Source organism: Perissodus microlepis, chromosome 10 (genome assembly GCF_051167445.1).
Source record: "Perissodus microlepis isolate ML-2025 ecotype Zambia chromosome 10, ASM5116744v1, whole genome shotgun sequence".
NCBI classification, from domain to species: domain Eukaryota; kingdom Metazoa; phylum Chordata; class Actinopteri; order Cichliformes; family Cichlidae; genus Perissodus; species Perissodus microlepis.
In genome coordinates, this window is record NC_140470.1 from 23,845,203 (window position 1) to 23,864,140 (window position 18,938).

At 40.9% G+C, this 18,938-nt stretch overlaps 1 protein-coding gene across 2 annotated transcripts in view; it reads left to right on the top strand.

Annotated features, from left to right (window-relative positions):
* Positions 1 to 18,938, top strand: part of jade2 (jade family PHD finger 2) — a 224,543-nt gene that overhangs the window by 119,227 nt on the left and 86,378 nt on the right. For both annotated transcript variants that reach the window (XM_084940743.1, XM_084940742.1), the window contains exons 6-9: positions 2,714 to 2,925; positions 6,560 to 6,727; positions 10,092 to 10,208; positions 18,163 to 18,648. In XM_084940743.1, the coding sequence (XP_084796869.1) occupies positions 2,714 to 2,925; positions 6,560 to 6,727; positions 10,092 to 10,208; positions 18,163 to 18,648 (983 nt within the window). The remainder of the gene's footprint in view (positions 1 to 2,713; positions 2,926 to 6,559; positions 6,728 to 10,091; positions 10,209 to 18,162; positions 18,649 to 18,938) is intronic.

The window sequence follows — 18,938 nt, forward strand, 5'->3', positions numbered from 1 at the left end:
AGCATGAAGAAAAGGAAGTTTTTTTTGTGTGTGTGTTTGTGTTAATTTCCGTTTTACTTTTAAGCACACACACAAATACCGCACATACACAAAAATGAATGAATCCCTGCATGTGCTCACAGCTGCCACATGCAAACACGGAGACAACAGATAATGCGGTCTTTGGTATGTGTGCTTAGTTCATGATGTAAATGTCGCGGCAGGTTAATATCTAACTCTGCTTCCCCTTTTCAGCGGCTTTAGAAGCAGCTTCTGAATCCACGACAACAATCACGTGTGTTCTTCTTCTTGTTCTTTCTTTGTTCATGTCGATGTTCCAGCTCGAGGCCCGATCCACGTGTTTTCTGCCTCAGCAGCAGACGTTGGCTATCATAATAAAGTCGATGTTATTTTCAGTACATTGCAGGGGTATGGTAGGTTAAACAGCAGCTCACCCTGTTGGCAAAAAGATCCTGAGCAGTAAATCATGCTGCTGCTTAGTTAATATTATTATTTGATTGGAAGAGAATGAATGACATAAATAAGATCCACAAATTGACCCACTCCAGTTATAAAAACCTCCCAACTGAGTGCAAAATCCTACAAATGAGTCAAAAAATAATGCAGAGCTACAGACTTGATAAAGTTTTATTTTAATTGCTGCATGCAGGACTCTAATGACACTGGCCTCTGATTAGCTGTATTAATCAGGAATCATCTGAAGATGGACAAATTTGTGGCATTTGTTTTTTTTGGAACAAGCTCGAATTTTACATCTCTCCTACAGGAGCTCAAACTGCCCCACTGACATCCTGAAATACGTACGAAAGCAGTCGTGATACAGCTTCAACCTAAGGCTCAAACCATGAAATTCTCCCTGCTGCAGCTTTCTTGTTAGAATTGAATGAAACCAGAATCCCCGATTCTTCCTTTTCTTGCTTAGAAACATGAGCATCAGATCATCATCGCTCGATGTTGATTTCCACGACAAGTTTGCATCTGAACAACTCAAAATTTTCTCTCGTTTTTTCACAACTCTCTCCGTGCGTGTCAGTCTTTACTCTAAAGCAGCGATGCCAGACTCGTTTTACATCGTGGGCCACACACAACCCACTTTGATCTTAAGTGAGAATCTCAATATTTAAGAAAAAGATGGTAGAGAAATTCTGCTGTAGTTATTGAAAGACATCAGTCAGCACAACTCATTAAATGGAAAGAAATAAATCTGTAAAATTAGGGGAAAAGTTGCAGAGATGTATTTCATTATTTCCAATCCAATTTTTTAATTCATTTATTTATGTATTTTACTGTGGATACATTATAAAAAACATTAAAAAACATTTCTATAACAAATAGTGAAAAAATAGGAACTTTTCTTTCACTTAATGTTTTTAACTATTACTTTACTCTGCTCTCATTTGAATGGCTGTGGTGGAGGACTAACTGTGAAGTTTATTTAACACTGTTGAAAGTCCAAAATTCATGCATCCCATCTATTTTCCAAAGATGTCACATGGGGCGCATTGGGGTGTCTGTTGGGCCGATCCTGGCCCCTGGACCTTAGGTTTGCAAAGGTTTCACATAACTTTAAAATGATGACCAAATGATGTGCAGTCTGTGATTTAATCTGTGTGAACATCATGTACAGCCAGCATTCACACTGGTGTGTCGTTTAGAATATTTTTGTAAGTTTTTTAAACTGTTATCGAAATAATCATTTGCATTTCAGGAAAAAAAAAAACAAAACCAAAAAATATTTTCACACTAGATTTAATGCCTTCCTGTTACCCATTTTGTATAATCACTGTAATCTTATCGCAGGTAATGAGATAATAATATTCTACATCTATTCGCCACGATCCTGGAAACCAGACTGTTTGCTTTCCTGGTATCTTAAACGTTTTATTTTTCATGAGGAAGAAGGCTTGCGTTTGCCAGTTAGATCAGTCTTCATCAACTATTAACCAGCCTTAGAGCAAGGCATTACTTTGAGATGCAAATGGAGCAGGGATACTGATGCTAATGTCGACACATTTTGGCACAGTGAGCTAAGCTGAGGGCAACAAAGGCTTAATGGCACTTTTTTATTTATTTTTTGGTTGCTTTTCTTCAAATTTTGGCTTTGGTAGCTAATGGGCCTGCAGAGCACATGTGATATTTCTCTTCTTACTCTGGTTAGCAGTCGACTCCAGCTGACATTCTCTCGGCTAATTTTCAGCACGCTTCTCCCTGAGCCGCCCTGAAGAAACAGAAAGTGACCTTGTGAGATAAACACGCAAATGAAGGCTGTGTGTGTTTCAAATTAGTGTTATGCAAAGCGTTTAGGCCCAAAATAACTTGAAATCTGTAAATTGGCTTGCTTGTTTTGAACTTCATATGAGCAGCTTCTCGTTTCTGTTATCCTTGTCGATAAAAGGAACTCAAAGAAACCAGTGAGTGTTGACCTTGGAACTCTACTCTTAGCTTTAATTGTTTTGTACAGGCTTAGTATTTTCTTAAATACTCATCCATTCTCCCAGAGGCCGTGCTTGAGTCTTTGGATTTTCACTCAACCAAGCTTTCAAAGAAAACAATATGTGTAAAACAAAAAACAACTTAGCACCAGACAAAATATAATCCTCTAATCACCAAGAATTTCCTGCCTCACAAGAGATGGATGATTAGTTTCTGTCTGGGTCAGTTTTCGTCTGTACGACAAATGCAAACTAATCTTTTTTGTTTTTTACTTCGTCAGGCTTACCGGAGCTCGATGAGCTCACCATGGAGTGCGTTCTGGTGGAGCTGGAGAGTGTGTGCGAGGAGAAGATGCAGCAGGCCATCGAGACAGAGGAAGGCCTGGGCATCGAGTACGATGAGGACGTGGTCTGCGACGTCTGCCGCTCACCGGAGGGAGAGGACGGCAACGAGATGGTTTTCTGTGACAAGTGCAATGTCTGTGTTCATCAGGTCAGCAATTATGGGCTTAAGTTCTTCACATTTTTTGTTTGTGCACAGTTGTGGAGTTGAATGCACTGTATGCTCCTTGCGTTTGGAGTTTCGTGTAGGTTTCTGCAGAATAAGAAGGCGACTGAGTACATGAACTGCACAAAGGTGCACATAGAGCAGTTCTTTCACAAATACTTCCCGTGACAGCCTGAAGCTGGAGGGGCTCTGCTGTGTTTGTCACACAGTGACAGAATATTAATTATTGTATCGGCTCGGTTGGCACTAACACACTATCACTCCCTTCAGACTGCCCCTGCTTACCTGCTGTTATGACACAGAATGGAAGAAGTTTCCCACAACTGCAGAACTGATCTCATTTTAATCTGTCACCTCCAGTTCCTCTAATAAACGAGTCCTGGGCGACTAATTCAGTTTTGGTTTGTGGCCTCCGATGGTAATGAAAACAAGATAATCACGTTAAAACAGTTACTGTGTTGCGCTAACTGCCTTTCTTTTTTTTCTTGCGTTACAAATTCAACTCTCACCTTTTATTTGACAGCTGAGTGTCGTGACCCCCAACTTAAAGCTCAGCAAAGTTCAGTCTGAGCCAAGATAATTCAAAGATTTGAAATTCCTGACAAAGTTTCCGTAGGTAAACCTCAGAAACCCACCTTAGCCTCTCGTTTGCAACAGCAGACCGCCTGTGGTGGAGGCTGCGGCCGCCCAGGACTGGCAGTTGACCTTGCGAGCCGCGCTTCAATGTCGAAAACACCCTCAAGTCTGGGCTTTACTCCCAACCAGACAACCTTGTGTCCACCTCCGCCTCCACCTCAGCTGAATTTTATTTAAATCGAAAGAAAATCCAAGTTAAAAAAAATGTTTCCTTTAAGTTGCATGAGGATTTTATAATGAGTATTCAAGTTTAGGAAAAACATCCTGAGCTCAGTGCTTTTGATATTTCAAACAAAACCTGCTCGGTTTCCCACTATCAGAAGAAAATTAGCAATCAGAATCTGGAGGTTAAGTCTCCTCTCATTTTTCAAAACTATAAAGAATTTTTTTCTGCATATGAAATCAAAAGCCAGACTGTGAAACAGGAGGAAATATGAATCATCTTAAATATAACGTATTTTTACTCCATTTCATAACAGCTTTGCGTGGCTGCTCTTACTGTTCATAAAGAAGCACAGCAATATATAAAATATCTCTGTTTTTCTCACCTTAGCATGTTTGAAAGCACGCTATTTCCATTCAAGTCCAATTCTTTTCTTCTTTTTTTTTCAATTCCATTTTATTTATATTGCACCAAATAACAGCAGTCGGCTCAAGGTGCTTAGACTGAAAGGTAAGGACGCTATAATAGCACAGAGAAAAGCCCAACAATCAGATGGCGACAGTAGGAAGGAAAAACTTAACAGGAAGAAACCTCCAGCACAACCAGGCTCAGGGAGTTGCTGCCATCTTCTGCAACCGGTTGGGGGTGAGGGGAGGGGGGCAGGTTTTTGGCATAAGCGTATATTTCATCACCTCTTCCTTGCACGTGTGCCCTCATGCACATATTTCAAGAACGCGGGGCATAAATAACTTTTGGATCAAGTCATCAAAACATTACTCTTAGGAGCCTCTGGTGTTTTCCTAGTAGTATTTGTTGAGTAAAAAATAGGTACGTGCCAAAAGTTGAGGTGTCATGGAAACAAATTGTAGCAGGCGGTGAAAGAAAAGGTTGCTCCCAGCAGTATTAAGTAATATTGCTTTTAGTGTGTAACCACACTAAAATATCACTAACCAGCATCGTCTGTTCCTTCCCTGGTAAAGTGGTCTCCCCAACACTCGGTAGGTGAAACACGGGCCATGCTTGCTGAGGTGCTTTGTTTAATCAATAAAATCATTTCATCAATAGAGTCCCTTAATTGCTTTTAACAAAGACAGAGACTTTCGTGTTTCATTTCCTTGAAGGTTGTTTGTTTTTTCTCTCTGTCTCTGTTGTTTTATCATCCTCTAAGTCTAATATGAATGCGTGTTCTGCCTTTTTAGTTATATGAAATATGATGTGTCCTTCCCTCGTGATGGTCTGGGATTTGGGGCGTCTAAATTTCATTTGAGGCTCAACTAAAGGAGTAATGCTAGATCTGATATGATAGATCTGAGGTGATAGGGATAATGGTAGAAAAAGAGGCATTATGTATGCTTCACTTGCCACAGTAGACCCTTTCTAACAATGAAGGAGTAAATAATGTCTGACAATAAAATAACACTTTGTTTCTAACCCTGGGGACCGGATCTTATCAGAAACATATAAGCATGCTGTTACGCTGGCATGAAAGACTTCCATGGCACCCCTCTGTGATAGCGGAAGGGGAATTGGGTGGAGCTCTGATCATACAAAACCCAGCTGTGCTTTAAAAAAACAAAATAAAGTCTATGTGGCATTTCAGATGTGTTGGAAGCTCATGCTGTTCTTACTAAAATAAAGAAATATTAAATGGAGATTTGTAATTGGAGCAGCAGTGGATAAAACCTTGCAGTTAATTAAACCTATATGACAATACAGAAGTTGTTGCATTGAAACCAAATGTATGTTGGGGATTTTGACTTAAAAAGGAAGACGACTCGCAGGCTTCAGGGTGTAGCTGGTGAAAGTTATGCCAAGATTCCTGTTGGGAATCGCCCAATGACTTCTACGGTTACTGTTGCAAGCAAGTACGTCATTAACACAGGAAAGCCATTCCCCATTTAAAGCAAGTTATTTAGGTTTTTAGTCTTTCCTAATGATTTTATTGTTGCTACTTCGCACACTGATGACCTTATTGGTCTTCACCCAAACTGTGCTCAAACTAAAAGCTCTCCGATTTGTCCGTTGGTGTGTGATGTTAGATTAAAAGGGCTTAGGCATAGGAACAGGCACTTGTGTGAATGAGTGAATGAAGCTTGTAGTAAAAAGGAATAGAAAAGTGCTCTATAAGTACCAGTCCATTAACCATTATGCTGACATCAGTAATATGGTCAGTGCTGTGACATCCCGATGCGTTCACATATTTTCATGCTTTTTATGGCCGAGTGATTGTATTGCAGCAGTCATGTCGAGATGAATGTGTCCACGATGTAACTGCTTGAGAGCGTTCTTAACTTTTCAGCGGCTTGTAATTCTCATTAGTTTGTGCAACCGACAACAAGAAAACTTAATGGATTGTGAACCGGATCAGCTGCGGCACCACTTATGTGCTCAATCACAACAAAAACAAAACAAAATTCACTGTTTTTAGGTTGGCTTGAAAAGCTGACTGTCATCTTTTTGCCAACACAGAGTATATGGAATACAACTTTTAATATACACCTAATGGTTTACATGGGGTGTATGTTAATGTGCTTCAGTGTACAAATATGTCTTTAATGAACTTTTTATTTATGGTGATTTGACGTAGTTTTCCATTCTCTTATTAGCAAGGCTAGTAATCTGTCCACTATATAAGAAGTTACAGCTATTGGCTGGTTAGCTTGGCACAAAGACTTTGTAGGTAGAATTGGTTAGCCAGAATAAATTGGCTTGCATGTTACGTCATGGTTGGTAACCTATATAAATTCAGAACCATCTTTATGCAGCTTTCGCATTAAGACCTGTCATAACTTTCCTTTTTTATTTCTTTCCCTGTTGCAGGCGTGTTACGGCATCCTGAAGGTACCCCAGGGGAACTGGCTGTGTCGGACCTGCGCTCTCGGGGTCCAGCCAAAATGTCTGCTCTGCCCCAAGAGAGGGGGGGCACTCAAGCCCACCCGCAGTGGAACCAAGTGGGTCCACGTCAGCTGTGCCTTATGGATCCCTGAGGTGAGACACTGAAAGAAAGACACAGAGGTGGTCACAAGGTCCACATACACTCAGATACTGATTGGTTTCTTTGTGCAATCTTAAAATTGCAGCCAGTATGTTAATGAATTTTTAATACATCCCTGGAAGTGTAACCTTTTCTACATTCGCTTTTAGGCATTGTTGGCTTCACAGAATTGTTCCCACAATGTTGGGAGGATGAAATTGTTCAAAATGTCTTGGTATGGTAAAGCGTTAAGAAGGCAAGCCGAACTCCTGAAAAACAGCCCCACACTGATACTTCCTCCACCAAACTTTGTACTTTGCACATTGCAGTCAGACAACTGCCAAACCCAGACTCTATTACCAGATGAAGAAGCGTGATGTCCATCCAGAGAACGTCTCCACTGCTCTATAGTCCAGTGGCGGTGTGGTTTACACCACTGCATCTGATGCTTTGCATTGCGCTTGGTTCTGTAAGGCTTGGATTCAGCTGCTCAGGCATGGAAAACCATTCCATGAAGCTCTCTCTGCGCTGGTCTTCAGCAAATCTGAAGGTCACATGAGCTTTGTAGATCAGTAGCAACTGACTGTGCAGAAAGGCGGCGACCTTTGCACACTGTTTGCCTCAGCATTTGCTGACACTGAGCTGTAACTTTACATAGCCTACCACTTCATGGCTTCAAGTCACTTCCACTTCCACTAACAGTTGACTGTGGAATATTTAGTAGCAAGGAAACTGCATGACTGGACTTGTTGGACAGGTAAGTCCTGAGAGCAACCCATTCGTTCACTAATATTTGTAAAAGCAGTCCGCACGTCCAGGTGCTGCATGTTATACACCTGTGGCCGTGGAAATGATCGGAAAACTTGAATTCAATGATTCGGATGCCTGAGTGAATACTTTTGGCAATGTAGCGCATTGCTGTGGTTTTACGGTGAGGCCCTTGCTTTGCAATTAGACTCAAAAAAGTCTTTGGTGGAAGATTTTGAGAAGCATTTGCACCTGTTACTTGTTTCCACCACTTGTTTAGAGTAAATGTTTAAAATACCAGTCAACACCTTCCTCTTTACAATCTGAAGAATGCAAAATGATTCCCGAGGAACCTGGCTGTCAAGCGTGCTTCTCCCAGCAGCCGCTCATTTCGTCTTGACGTTTCTTGATGACATCTTTTGTCAACGTCGCTCATCTGAAAGGCCCAAACGGAGCCCCCTCATTTCAGAAGGTTCGTGGATGCGCTTCGAGCCTTGCACACCTTTAAGACAGCCAGTCATATTTCTTGCGACTATTCAGCGGCACACTTCACCAGCACATTTCTCTCAATAATAGAGTGGCTTTTGGCACCTCAAACCTTTTCCTCCTAATTGCCTTCTGTCACCCTTGATTGGGCTAATTGTTTTCGTTGCTCCATTCGCTTTTGTTTTCTCTTCCTACCATGGCGGAGGGGGTTAATTTGCATGTCTGTGCTGTGTGTGTGTGTGTGTGTGTGTTTTGTGCTCTTGTCCTTGTGTGGGCTCAGATGTATGTGCTTCATGCTGCTAGTTGGTAGATTTTTTTTCTGAATATGTGGTGGAAAAAACTGTGTGTAAGTGTGTTTTACATTTATAGCGTATGCGTGTTTGTTTTTGTATGGGTGTGTGTGCCTTCAAATGATACAGCCTCTCCAGAGCTGTGCATAGCTGCCTTATGCCTGCCTTCAGCTCCTAAAGAAAGGTCTCTCTTTAAACAGCTTTTCACCCCTCATAGTTACACATAGACACACAAACACACACACTCAATCTCAAAGAGGAAGAGCCCCTCTTTTAAGAAGGCTTTTTATTTAGCACAGTGATTTCCTCTAAAGCGATTTCAGATTTTGTCCCTTTTTTCATCTGTCTGCTTTGAAATGTGAAGTGCAACTTCTGCGTATGTGTGTGTGCGTGTGGGAATCACGGTTGTGAACAATCCAATCAATTAACTGTACCATTCAAAAAGTGGAAATCCTTTTCTTATCGACCGGCTCTTATATCAGCTGCATAAAAGAAGTGCGCGTTGACAGTGACGGCTGTGGCATCATTGTCAGAATTGCACTTTCTATTGACATTCTCAATGGAGTGAAAATTGACCCCCGCATCAACTGTGTGAGTGTGTTGTACAAAAGACATCGATAATAACAGAAAGAGCAGAGGCCATTGGTTTGTTCTGTGGTTGAGCAGATGAGAGGAGGAAAAAGAAAATCAGATAGAAGGACGAGTGGATGATTGGGGGGGGGCGTGACCTGCGGAAATCAGTTGTCAGCTTGTTAATACAAGCGTGAAGGACAAGGAGAGAAGGCCGTGCCTCAAATATGACAAGAAGTGGATGTGAAAGAAGTGGAATGTTTTCTTTTTTCCTTTTTTGTAAAGAAATAGGCAGCAGAGGAAGGAAGGAAGGAAGAAACAGCGCTTTGGTGATGAGTGCCCTTCACTTCTTTTCTGCATGGCTGGTTGGCACAAGTCAATGACTTCTTGGTTGTATTTGGTGCAGGGAGGTCTGGGGCCAAAGCTGTTCTGAATGAACTGCTCAAAGAGAAGTCACACAGAGCTTTACAGTAACCTTTTTCCAAGAAGCGCATGTGTCTCTGCTCTGGGTCCGAGGACAGTTTTGGAAATTGGAAAACAGGTGAAGTTATTCAAGCTAAATTTGGGTGTAAACTGTCATTCCTAGGATGCGTATAGGGAGGTTACTTTAATCAGAAACTGAAGAAGTTGCGTAGATGAGGTGTTAAATATATTTAAGAATATGATAATTATGTTCTAACTTCAAATGTTGTATTTTATTAATACTTTATATGGCGCCAAATCACAGTTGCTTCAATAAGCTTTTTTTTTTTTTAAGGTAAAGATGCTGCAATAGTACATAAAAAAATCTGAACAATCAGACGACCCCCTATGAGCAAGCACTTGGCGACAGAGGGAAAGAAAAACTCCCTCCTAAGAGGAAGAAACCACCAGCAAAGCAAGGCTCAAAGACGGGCAGCCATCTGCCGCGACTAGCTGGGGTTGAGGGGAGAAAAGAGAAGTGAAAGACAGCCAGAGATTAATAATAATTGCCAATGATTAAATGCAAAGTGGTGTATAAAAACAGAAGGTGTGAAAAAGGAACACATCATGGGGAGCCCCCAGATGCACCAAGAGTCTTTCAGCCTCAGTTGCCTGTATGACCATCGCAGATGAATATTACCCTATCCCAAAAAAAGCTGCATATTCCAACATTTGAGAAGCTGCAACCAAAATATGTTTGGCACTTTGCCTAATTATTAAGTGAGATTTTTTAAAAAGAATTTAGAGTAAGATGAGTCTCATCAGTGTTGTTTTGCTTTCTCTGAAATTTGTTTCTTACTAACTGTTTTGTGTTCCTCCTTAGGTGAGTATAGGCTGTCCAGAGAAGATGGAGCCCATTACCAAGGTGTCCCATATCCCCGCCAGCCGCTGGGCTCTGTCCTGCAGCCTGTGTCGAGAGCACACAGGGACCTGCATTCAGGTATATTATCAATGCTTTGCCCGTCTATCTCATTGTCTTCAAATGTTAAAAGAAAAACCCAAAAAACAAAAGAAACACAAGCAGCATTTAAAACGTCCACAGGTTCTACAGTGCTCCAGATTATGGGTTTCAGTTTTTGCTTCTTTTCCTTCTCTGGTTGCTAAATCTCAACTACCAGTTTGCAAACAAGTTAAACCAAGATAAGTGAGGGTGTGATTTCAACAGCAACAAGTTTCCTCTTTTTAAATTATCATGTAGCCAGAGGTGGTTTGTGGATATGTGAAGGTTTCCACTATGTGTAATATTTATTACAAAGGGTGAAACACTGATCCATGAATTTATTAATGAAGCCTTGCAGGTAAAAAGACACAAAATGAGCACAGCATGCTCCAAACACAGCATTTCTCTCATCAAATTATTGTAGTTTTTAGTTTCCTGATAGGCAATGTGGATGTGTTTGAAGCGACTGCTTAGTATGCAAACACAGCCCCTGCTGACACACTTACACTAACCCACTTCACAGACATTAGCCTGTGCATGATTTAGCTTCAAAAGTGCCCTGAAGGTGAACCGCAATCCTAAAGCATTGCAATGCTTTTGCATTTGCTTGCAGCATATGCACATCCCAGATGTATGTACTGGATACGAACGTGTGTGTGCATTTGCGCATCGGTGAGGGTGTTTCCTGACAGTGTATCCCTGCTGTAGTATCAGCGAACCCCCTGAGTTGCAGTCGTCCGTAGGGAGAGTCTCACTCTCCTGTTTCCATAGCTGAAAGCAGACTGCTGTACAAACATACTTGCTAATCAGTTGAGATGCTTTTCTGCACAGCAGCGCGAGCAGCGGGAGTTCTTTGTAAACCACGTTGTAGAGAAAAGTCGGAAATAAGAAATATTTTTCCACCTCGAAAAGTTTCAGTCCAGGAGAGAAAATTTCTTTTAATCTATTTTTCCGATTTAAGCGTTTGCTGTGATTTGTGATACAATCATTGTAGATCAATTGCAGGACAATGTATTCACACTATAGCAGACATTAAAGCACAAAGCATGTGTTACCACTGATATCTGTGTGTTTTTAATGTTGAGTAGGTCAGACAGCTTCAGCCTTGAGTGTTCTTCACTTCGGCACCACTTCTAATAGTGAAATCCACTTTTTGAAGCCTTCGTCTAATGACACCTTGTCCTGTCTCTTTTCATGCTGAGCTACTAACAAGCATCTCAAGCGCTCATAACAAAGTATACATATCTAACAACCATTAGCCAGGACGTTCTGAGTTAAGAGTCTCTTAATTAGTATTCTACTGAAGATCCGTGCACTAGAAGGTCAACGAGTGCCACCTGTACTGTATATGTAAAAGAGATTCTGTGTACAGCTTTTAATAATGAGATTGTTGTAGCTCTAAGTGTGCTAGATGGCTTAAGTGAATAGAAAAAGGTCTTGAAAATCTGTCGTAAGAATGTAATTTGCTTTATTATGACTCTGGTTATTCCCATATCAAGCAGTGGACATCCAGCAGCTCAGATGTTGGAATATCATAGGATTGGAGCTGAATTCTGTTTAAACATACAGAACTTTGTTTTAAAGTCTAGTCCTGTGCAGTGCTGCACATTTTGTTATTGAAGGGATACCAAGTAAATACAGGGCTAGTATTGCGAAGAACAATACTTATACTTTCAACTTATAAAAGCAACTTATGTAGTAGAGATTTAAGAGATGTGACCCTTAAATCACAGTTTTTTTTACTTTCCACAGTTACAAAGCACACCAATCAGCCTTTAATGTATTTTGAAACTGGGCTTTTTGGAGGAAATTTGCCTGCTCTAAAGCACTTTGGATCAACTTCTGTCTGGGAAACACCAAAGGGTTATGACAGTTTTCATAGTGCATGTTTGAGGTATATTTTTTCATTTCCAAAAAAGAAAAGAATTTAACACAATTCAGTGGGCTACATTCTGAACTTGGAGGATGGAAACAAACTATTGATCCTATCGCGCTACAATACTAGTATTGTTATTGATACGATTGACTATATTGACGATTGATTGACATATAGGGAAGATGCTTGAGATCTCTCAAGTGATCACACTGATTAGTTACTGTAGGTCCAAGCTTCTCTCTAATCTCTGCCCCTTTCTGGTTTTTGGGTGGAAAAATGGTGCAGTGGTTAGCACTGCCGCCTCACAGCCTTTCTCTGTGTTGTTTGCCTGTTTATGCTCCCTCTGGGTACTCCTGCTTCCTTCCACGGTACAAAGGATTGCATGTTAGGTTAATTGGTGACTCTAAATTTGTTAAGGGTCCAATGTAAGTCTATAAGCTCCAGTGCCTGCATGACCCCGAATTGAATTTGTGGTAATATAACGAATGGATAGATTTGTTTAAAATTAATTATGGAGAGTGATGGAAAATCGGCTAAACCTAAAGCTGAAAAAGATGGGAAGTTGCTTCATTGATTTTTCTGGTTGGTTTGTACCAAATACATGTGCAACAAAAAAAGAGAGGAAACAAATCCAGAATTTTTCAGGTCAAGGAAATGTTGATAAATCCCAAGTGGATACACAAGTTAAAAAATGTTCCAGAGTAAAGTATGAACAAACCTCAGTCTGAATAATGTCGGGGGTTTTTTCTCAGTTAAGTCTTGCAAAGATTATTTTAGAGAAACATGTTTTCTTCACAAACAGAAGTAGTCAGCAGCAGTGTGGGCACTGATAAAAACATTATTAATGAATCCCTGCCAGCACAGAGCAGGTGCAGTCGAAAAGGCCAGATGAGTATTTTTTTCTTTTTCTTTTTTTTTTTTGCGATGACTTGGCTCATACCAAACAACACATTTAGCCAACGCTGTGTTCAACCTTTTGCCTTTTGCCACCGAAAAAGTGAGAGCAGCTGCAGTGGGCTCAATCTGACATTTGGTTGGTAATAAAAAAATGGGTTTACAGTGGAGACCTTTGACCGTAACTCCACGTTTTATCAGGATGTTGTAATTATTGGGGTGTCTTACACAGGCTAAGCATGTGATTATTGGATCACACCTTCTGTTTCTTCATCACTGGCTTTATTTTCTTGGTGATTTATCTGTGCATCAGGTGAAACTGTCAAGCTTTAGCAAACAGTGAGTGTAGGACTCAAGTGCAGGACCCGGGCAAGACGGAGAGAAATAGAGTGCATTTTGAGATTCTTTATTCGCTTAGAGAAATTGCACATGAACTAACTTAAATGAGCTCTTACTCACTTTAAAGAAACGTAAACATAGAAACAAACTTTATTTAAATACAAGGCTGAGCTCAGCTAAACATATGAATGCAATTAACTGGAGAGAGAGGCGGGCATGAGGAGCGAAGGCAGGTAGCGAGGGACCAGGTAAGATCTGTGAGACAAGAGGACAAGTTAGACAGTGCAGAGAAGGAGGAGGAGGTGAGTTAGGCAATGTTGTCCAGAGGATTATCGTGAGGTTCAAGGTTCAAGGTTCTTTATTTGTCACATGCATAGTTATACAAGTATAACACACAGTGAAATGTAGCCTGACACGCTCCTCGACATGTGCAAAAATGGGGGGGGTAGAGGAAGAACATTATACATATATATATATATATATATATATATATATATATATATATATATATATATATATATATATATATATATATATACACATTGGGTGAATGTGCAGTAGTAGCAGCAAGCAGGTGAATTCTGTACATTAATATGAATAGACATCTGACTGAGAATCGTGAGAAAACCTTACTTGAAATCTGAGGTAGTCGGGCCAGGGGAGGGTGCCAAAGGTCTTGAGCCCGTAAGGAAGCTGGTGAAGGGTGGAGCGTGGGAAGGCTCCGAAGAGTGGCAGCGGTGATCCAGCAGGTGAGTAATGAGAAAAGGCACGGAATTACATGAGATACAGATCATAAGAAAAAGCTAATAAAAACAAGATTAGCTTCTTGTTTGTGCGTCGGGTGAGCTCATAATCTGGCGGAGTGTGGATGGCCGCGCTGGTCTTATTGTACAGCAGTTGATTGCTCTGATGATCAGCAGGTGACCTGAAGGGGAGGAGAAAACGTGGTTCCAGCTCCACTCCGATGGGGTGGAGGAAAACAGCTGCCTTCTAAACCCACATCTGGCAGCTAACTCATTGGTCAAAGCTTCTTATGACAGAGAAAAGCCATTTAGTTTTACCTTAAAAAACAATAAAGGACAAATTAAACTCTTTAAACATGAGAATGTACACTGAAAAACCAACCAAACTGTCACAATGATTTGAGGGCTGTGCAAAATCCATTAGAGCCAAGGTTTCTTTGCATTAGCTAGCTTGAAAAACACCTAAAACCCCAGTTAAAAATAATGGATGGTTATCCACCGTCTTTGTTAACCCAGGCACTTTGCTAGAGTCTGTTTGTTGATCACATACAATGATGTGCCACTTGACTCTTCTTTGACACAAAATGGATGGATTGAGTTAAGCCTGATGAGTCAAGATAATCAGGTTATGGAAAGAAAATATGGATATTAAAAATATATATATAGTAAAATCTAGCAGGTGTTGCTAGACAAAATGGTAATACTGCAGAATGTTCACATGCTTATGCTTGTGTATATGCAGTCATTTCACACTGCTGCACATCAAAAACAGATTTCATAAACGTGATCACTATATCAGATCTGATACAGTCCCATAGTGGAAAAAAATATGGAAATCATTTGTTTTTCGTCAATAAAGGTAAAATATATGCACAATATGAAGTGGGACTTAAACAAGTGCTGTTAAATAAACTCGTCCACTTTATGGGTAGAATGTTGTTATCTATTGGACACAATATCTTGGATACATTGTCAAAGTTTTAGGAGAAAATTTGCCACCCAGCAACCATCTTGGTAACAAAGTGGCAGCAGTGGTAAACTCTTACTCCATTTGTAACTAAGATGGGCAATTATCAGTTATCATAAAGCCCTGAGTCAAATAAATGGGGAGAGATATAACGTGAATTCCAGTGGTTACCAGAATATAAAACTGTCTAATCTGATAAACAATGAAATAGTTTGGTGATTTTACCCTAAAATAAGGTTTCTTTTTTTGTCATCTACAAAAGGCGTGTATGCTATGCACAAAGTTACGCAATATATGCTATATAGTTTATGGACTTTCTTCACCATAGCACAAGTGTTCTGCTGTGCCACATCATAAATAAGCCGAGAAACAACACTAGGCATGCTTGCATCTTTACCACGATAATGAGTAGATATACAGTGATGGAAATAATTGGTATACTAAATGTTTTGACTTGGGGAGGGACGTTCTCGTCCAACATTTAGTAGGACATAACCGCATCCATTGGCCCTTTAATGTGGCGAAGTCATCCTGTACCCTTAGCAGAAAAACACCTCCATGCTTGAATGTGAGGATGGTGTTCTTTTACTATACTTAGAATTTCTCTTCTTCCAAACATGGCAGGTTGAGTTGATGCCAGAAAGCTCGATTTTACTTTCATCTGACCACAACACTTTATCCTGCACCTTCTCTGAATCATTTAGATTTTCAGTGGCAAACTTAGGCAGGCATGTACATTACCAACGCTGTTAACAGTGGTGTACTAGGTGACTATCGTCCCAGCTGCCTTCAGATCATTAACAGGCTCGTTCAGAATAGTTTTAAGATTATCTCATGATCGTCCTAACCCCATGATGCAAGCTCTCGTGTGGCGCTCCAGACCGGGGGCATTTCATGGCCATTTTCTGTTTCATCCTCTTGCAAATAATCACACCGAAAGTTGTCACCTTATCACCAAGCTTCTTGTTGGTAGTCTTGTAGCCCGTTCTAGCCTTGTGCAAGTCTACAGTTTTGTCCCTGACATCAAATGACAGCTCTTTGGTCTTGGCCGTGGTGGTGAAGAGGTTGGACTGGAAGACACTTTTGTGGAAAGATGTGCTTTATATTGAGATCAGGGGAATTTGTGATTATTTGGTCAGTCGGTTGGTTAATTGGTTGATTGATTGGTTATAATCTGTGGGAGAGAAATCTAGCTGAGTTGTAGGGGATCAAATACCTATTTCACTTTGTGATCTGCAAATCGATGTATAACTTTTATGTAATGTGCTTTTCTGAAAATTTTTTGGGTGGATATTCTGTCTCTTATCATTAATGAAACTACCATGAAGATTATAAACGGCTCGTTTCTTTACAAGTGACTTTCTTGGCAAACTTAAAAATTTTAGCAGGGGATCAGATACTTACAGTGGTTTGAAAAAGTGTTTGTCCCCTGATTTTTATTTATTTTTTTGTATACTTGTCACACTTAAATGTTTCAGATCATCAGACAAATATAATATTAGAGAAAACACAAGTAAACACAAAATGCATTTTCTAAATGAAGGTGTTTATCATTGTAATAATAATAATTCATTTATAAACTGTAATTAACTTGTGTTTTAAGAAATTGGGAAGGGGGCAAACACTTTTTCACTTCACTGTATTTCCCCCAGTGTACAGGCTGCCACACCTTTTGAACTTCTAGGGTTCATCTGCATTAGCACAATAACACAGTAGGTTTATGTTTTCTCATTTTGCTGTTGATTGACTGTTTGCAATCAGTAGTGTTCATATTTGCTGTTATAGCACTTCCCTATAGATTTCTAACGGGGTTTGTTTGAGTGGTAAATCTCCCTCATAATCTCTCTGATAATGTATCTGGTAACGTTAGGGAAAGAACTGGTGAAAATGTGGTATTTGCAGGCAGTTTTCAATAAAAACCAAGCTTGTCGTGCTCAAAAGACTAAAATATATAACAGTGACTGTACAACTTGACATATTGTGCCAATTAAAGCAAGGAGTCTATCATCATTATCCACATTGGGGAATAACACACATAGGAGGTCTCCATTAGTCAGTTTGCGGTTTCACATGGATTCACATGCTGTTTCAGAAATCATGTAAGTTTAATGCAGGATATCTCTGTTAATCCTCCCACACGCAAATAGGCTCTAATATTAAGTCCGTAAAAGATGAAATGAGAGTGGGTTCATCTGGATCTCTCAGCATACCTGAGATTACAGTCGCACACTTTTCCATGTGCTGCTGAAGGTTGTAGTGATAGATTGGTGTTCGGGCTGATGATGACCTACTTTAGTGTGACAGTAGAGAAGACTGCAGCACAGTCCAAAGCCAACCCGAAGTTCAAGCAAAAAAGAATATACTAGCCAGTTATGTCTCCTTTTTTGCCTCATCGTACAAACCACATTTGGAAATGCTGAGAAGCCCAATGCCAGTTAGGACTGGACTGTTTCTTTGGTAGGAAGTAGTTCCAATTAAAACTTTTTAAAGCTTTTTAGAAAGTTTTTATGAAGCATAAAAGCCAAATAAGGATAAGAGAAATAAAGGGAGAGAGACATTTGTAGAAAAGTTGTTTTCCAGATGGTTGAGTCGGTCGGATCAGTCAGTTTTTTTTTTATCATGCACTGCAGTGCAGAGAGTCACCAACGAGCCTCCTGCTGAATCCTGAACTACTTTGATAAGTGCAGATCTACACACACACTCACACATACTAACAAATGTGCATGTAGCAGTGACACCAGTACAGTCACAAGGGTTCTCGCTTTCTCATATACACACACACACACACACACACACACACACAAAATCGTACCATGCCTGGAGGGACTCAGTGGGAGGTCAGCTCTTAGTATGACCTGTAATGGATAGCACTGAGAAACATGCACTCACACACATATTGAAACATATCCCAAGTTACCAGAATGTCAGCAGAAATGGGAAAGCTGTGTTTGTTGTGACTTGGTCTGTCTTTCTGCTTTGCTGCACTTGTTCTGGAGCCTTGATAACGCAATAAATGAACCGAAAATGACAGCTTAAAACAAACAGTTTTGACAAAATGTCTGAGAACATGAAGACATTTTTTTTTTTTAATTTCTGTGTCCCTTAACTCAATTTCCTCTCTGTCCCTCCTCCCAGTGCTCCATGCCCTCCTGTATTGTGGCCTTCCATGTGACCTGCGCCTTCGATCACGGCCTGGAGATGAAGACCATCTTGGCCGAGAACGACGAGGTGCGCTTCAAGTCCTTCTGCCTGGAGCACAGCAACACCAGTACAAACACCAACAGCACCTTCAGCTCAAGCGGACTGAGCAACGGCAATCACGTCACCGCTTCCACCGCCAACGGAGCACACGGTGGAGCCAGACCCGAGTGGGCCGCCCCCGGTCTCACCTCCGAGCTTCGGCAGGACCAGCAAAACGAGACAAATGGCAGCAGCGATCCGGAGCAGAGGTCGGTATCGCACCTGGTTTCAGTGTCGGCGTCGGAGCGGGCTGAGCGCGACCAACTGGAGAGAGAAAAAGTGAGCCAGAGGAAGCAGAAGCTTCAGGAGCTGGAGGATGAGTTTTACCGACTCGTGGAACCCAGGGAGGTTGCCGAAAACCTGGGGCTGCCCGTCTCCCAGGTGTGTTAAGCTAGGACCCTACAGCTTCTCATTAAGTTATAAGAAATGAGGTTAAACACTCGTTGCGATAGGTACGCCTGAATGTGCATCAAAAAATACCCGCTCCTCTAGATAGTGACTCAGGTATAGGCACGAAGTGCACAGACATGGTCAACAAGATGAGTGGCTGAAAAAACTCACTGATGAGAGAGCTCATAATAGCAGCACTTGTTCCTGCTAAGAGGGAGCAAGTATGCAGATACTGTGACTGCTCAGTACAGCAGCGACGCGCAGCAGAGCATTTTAGAACG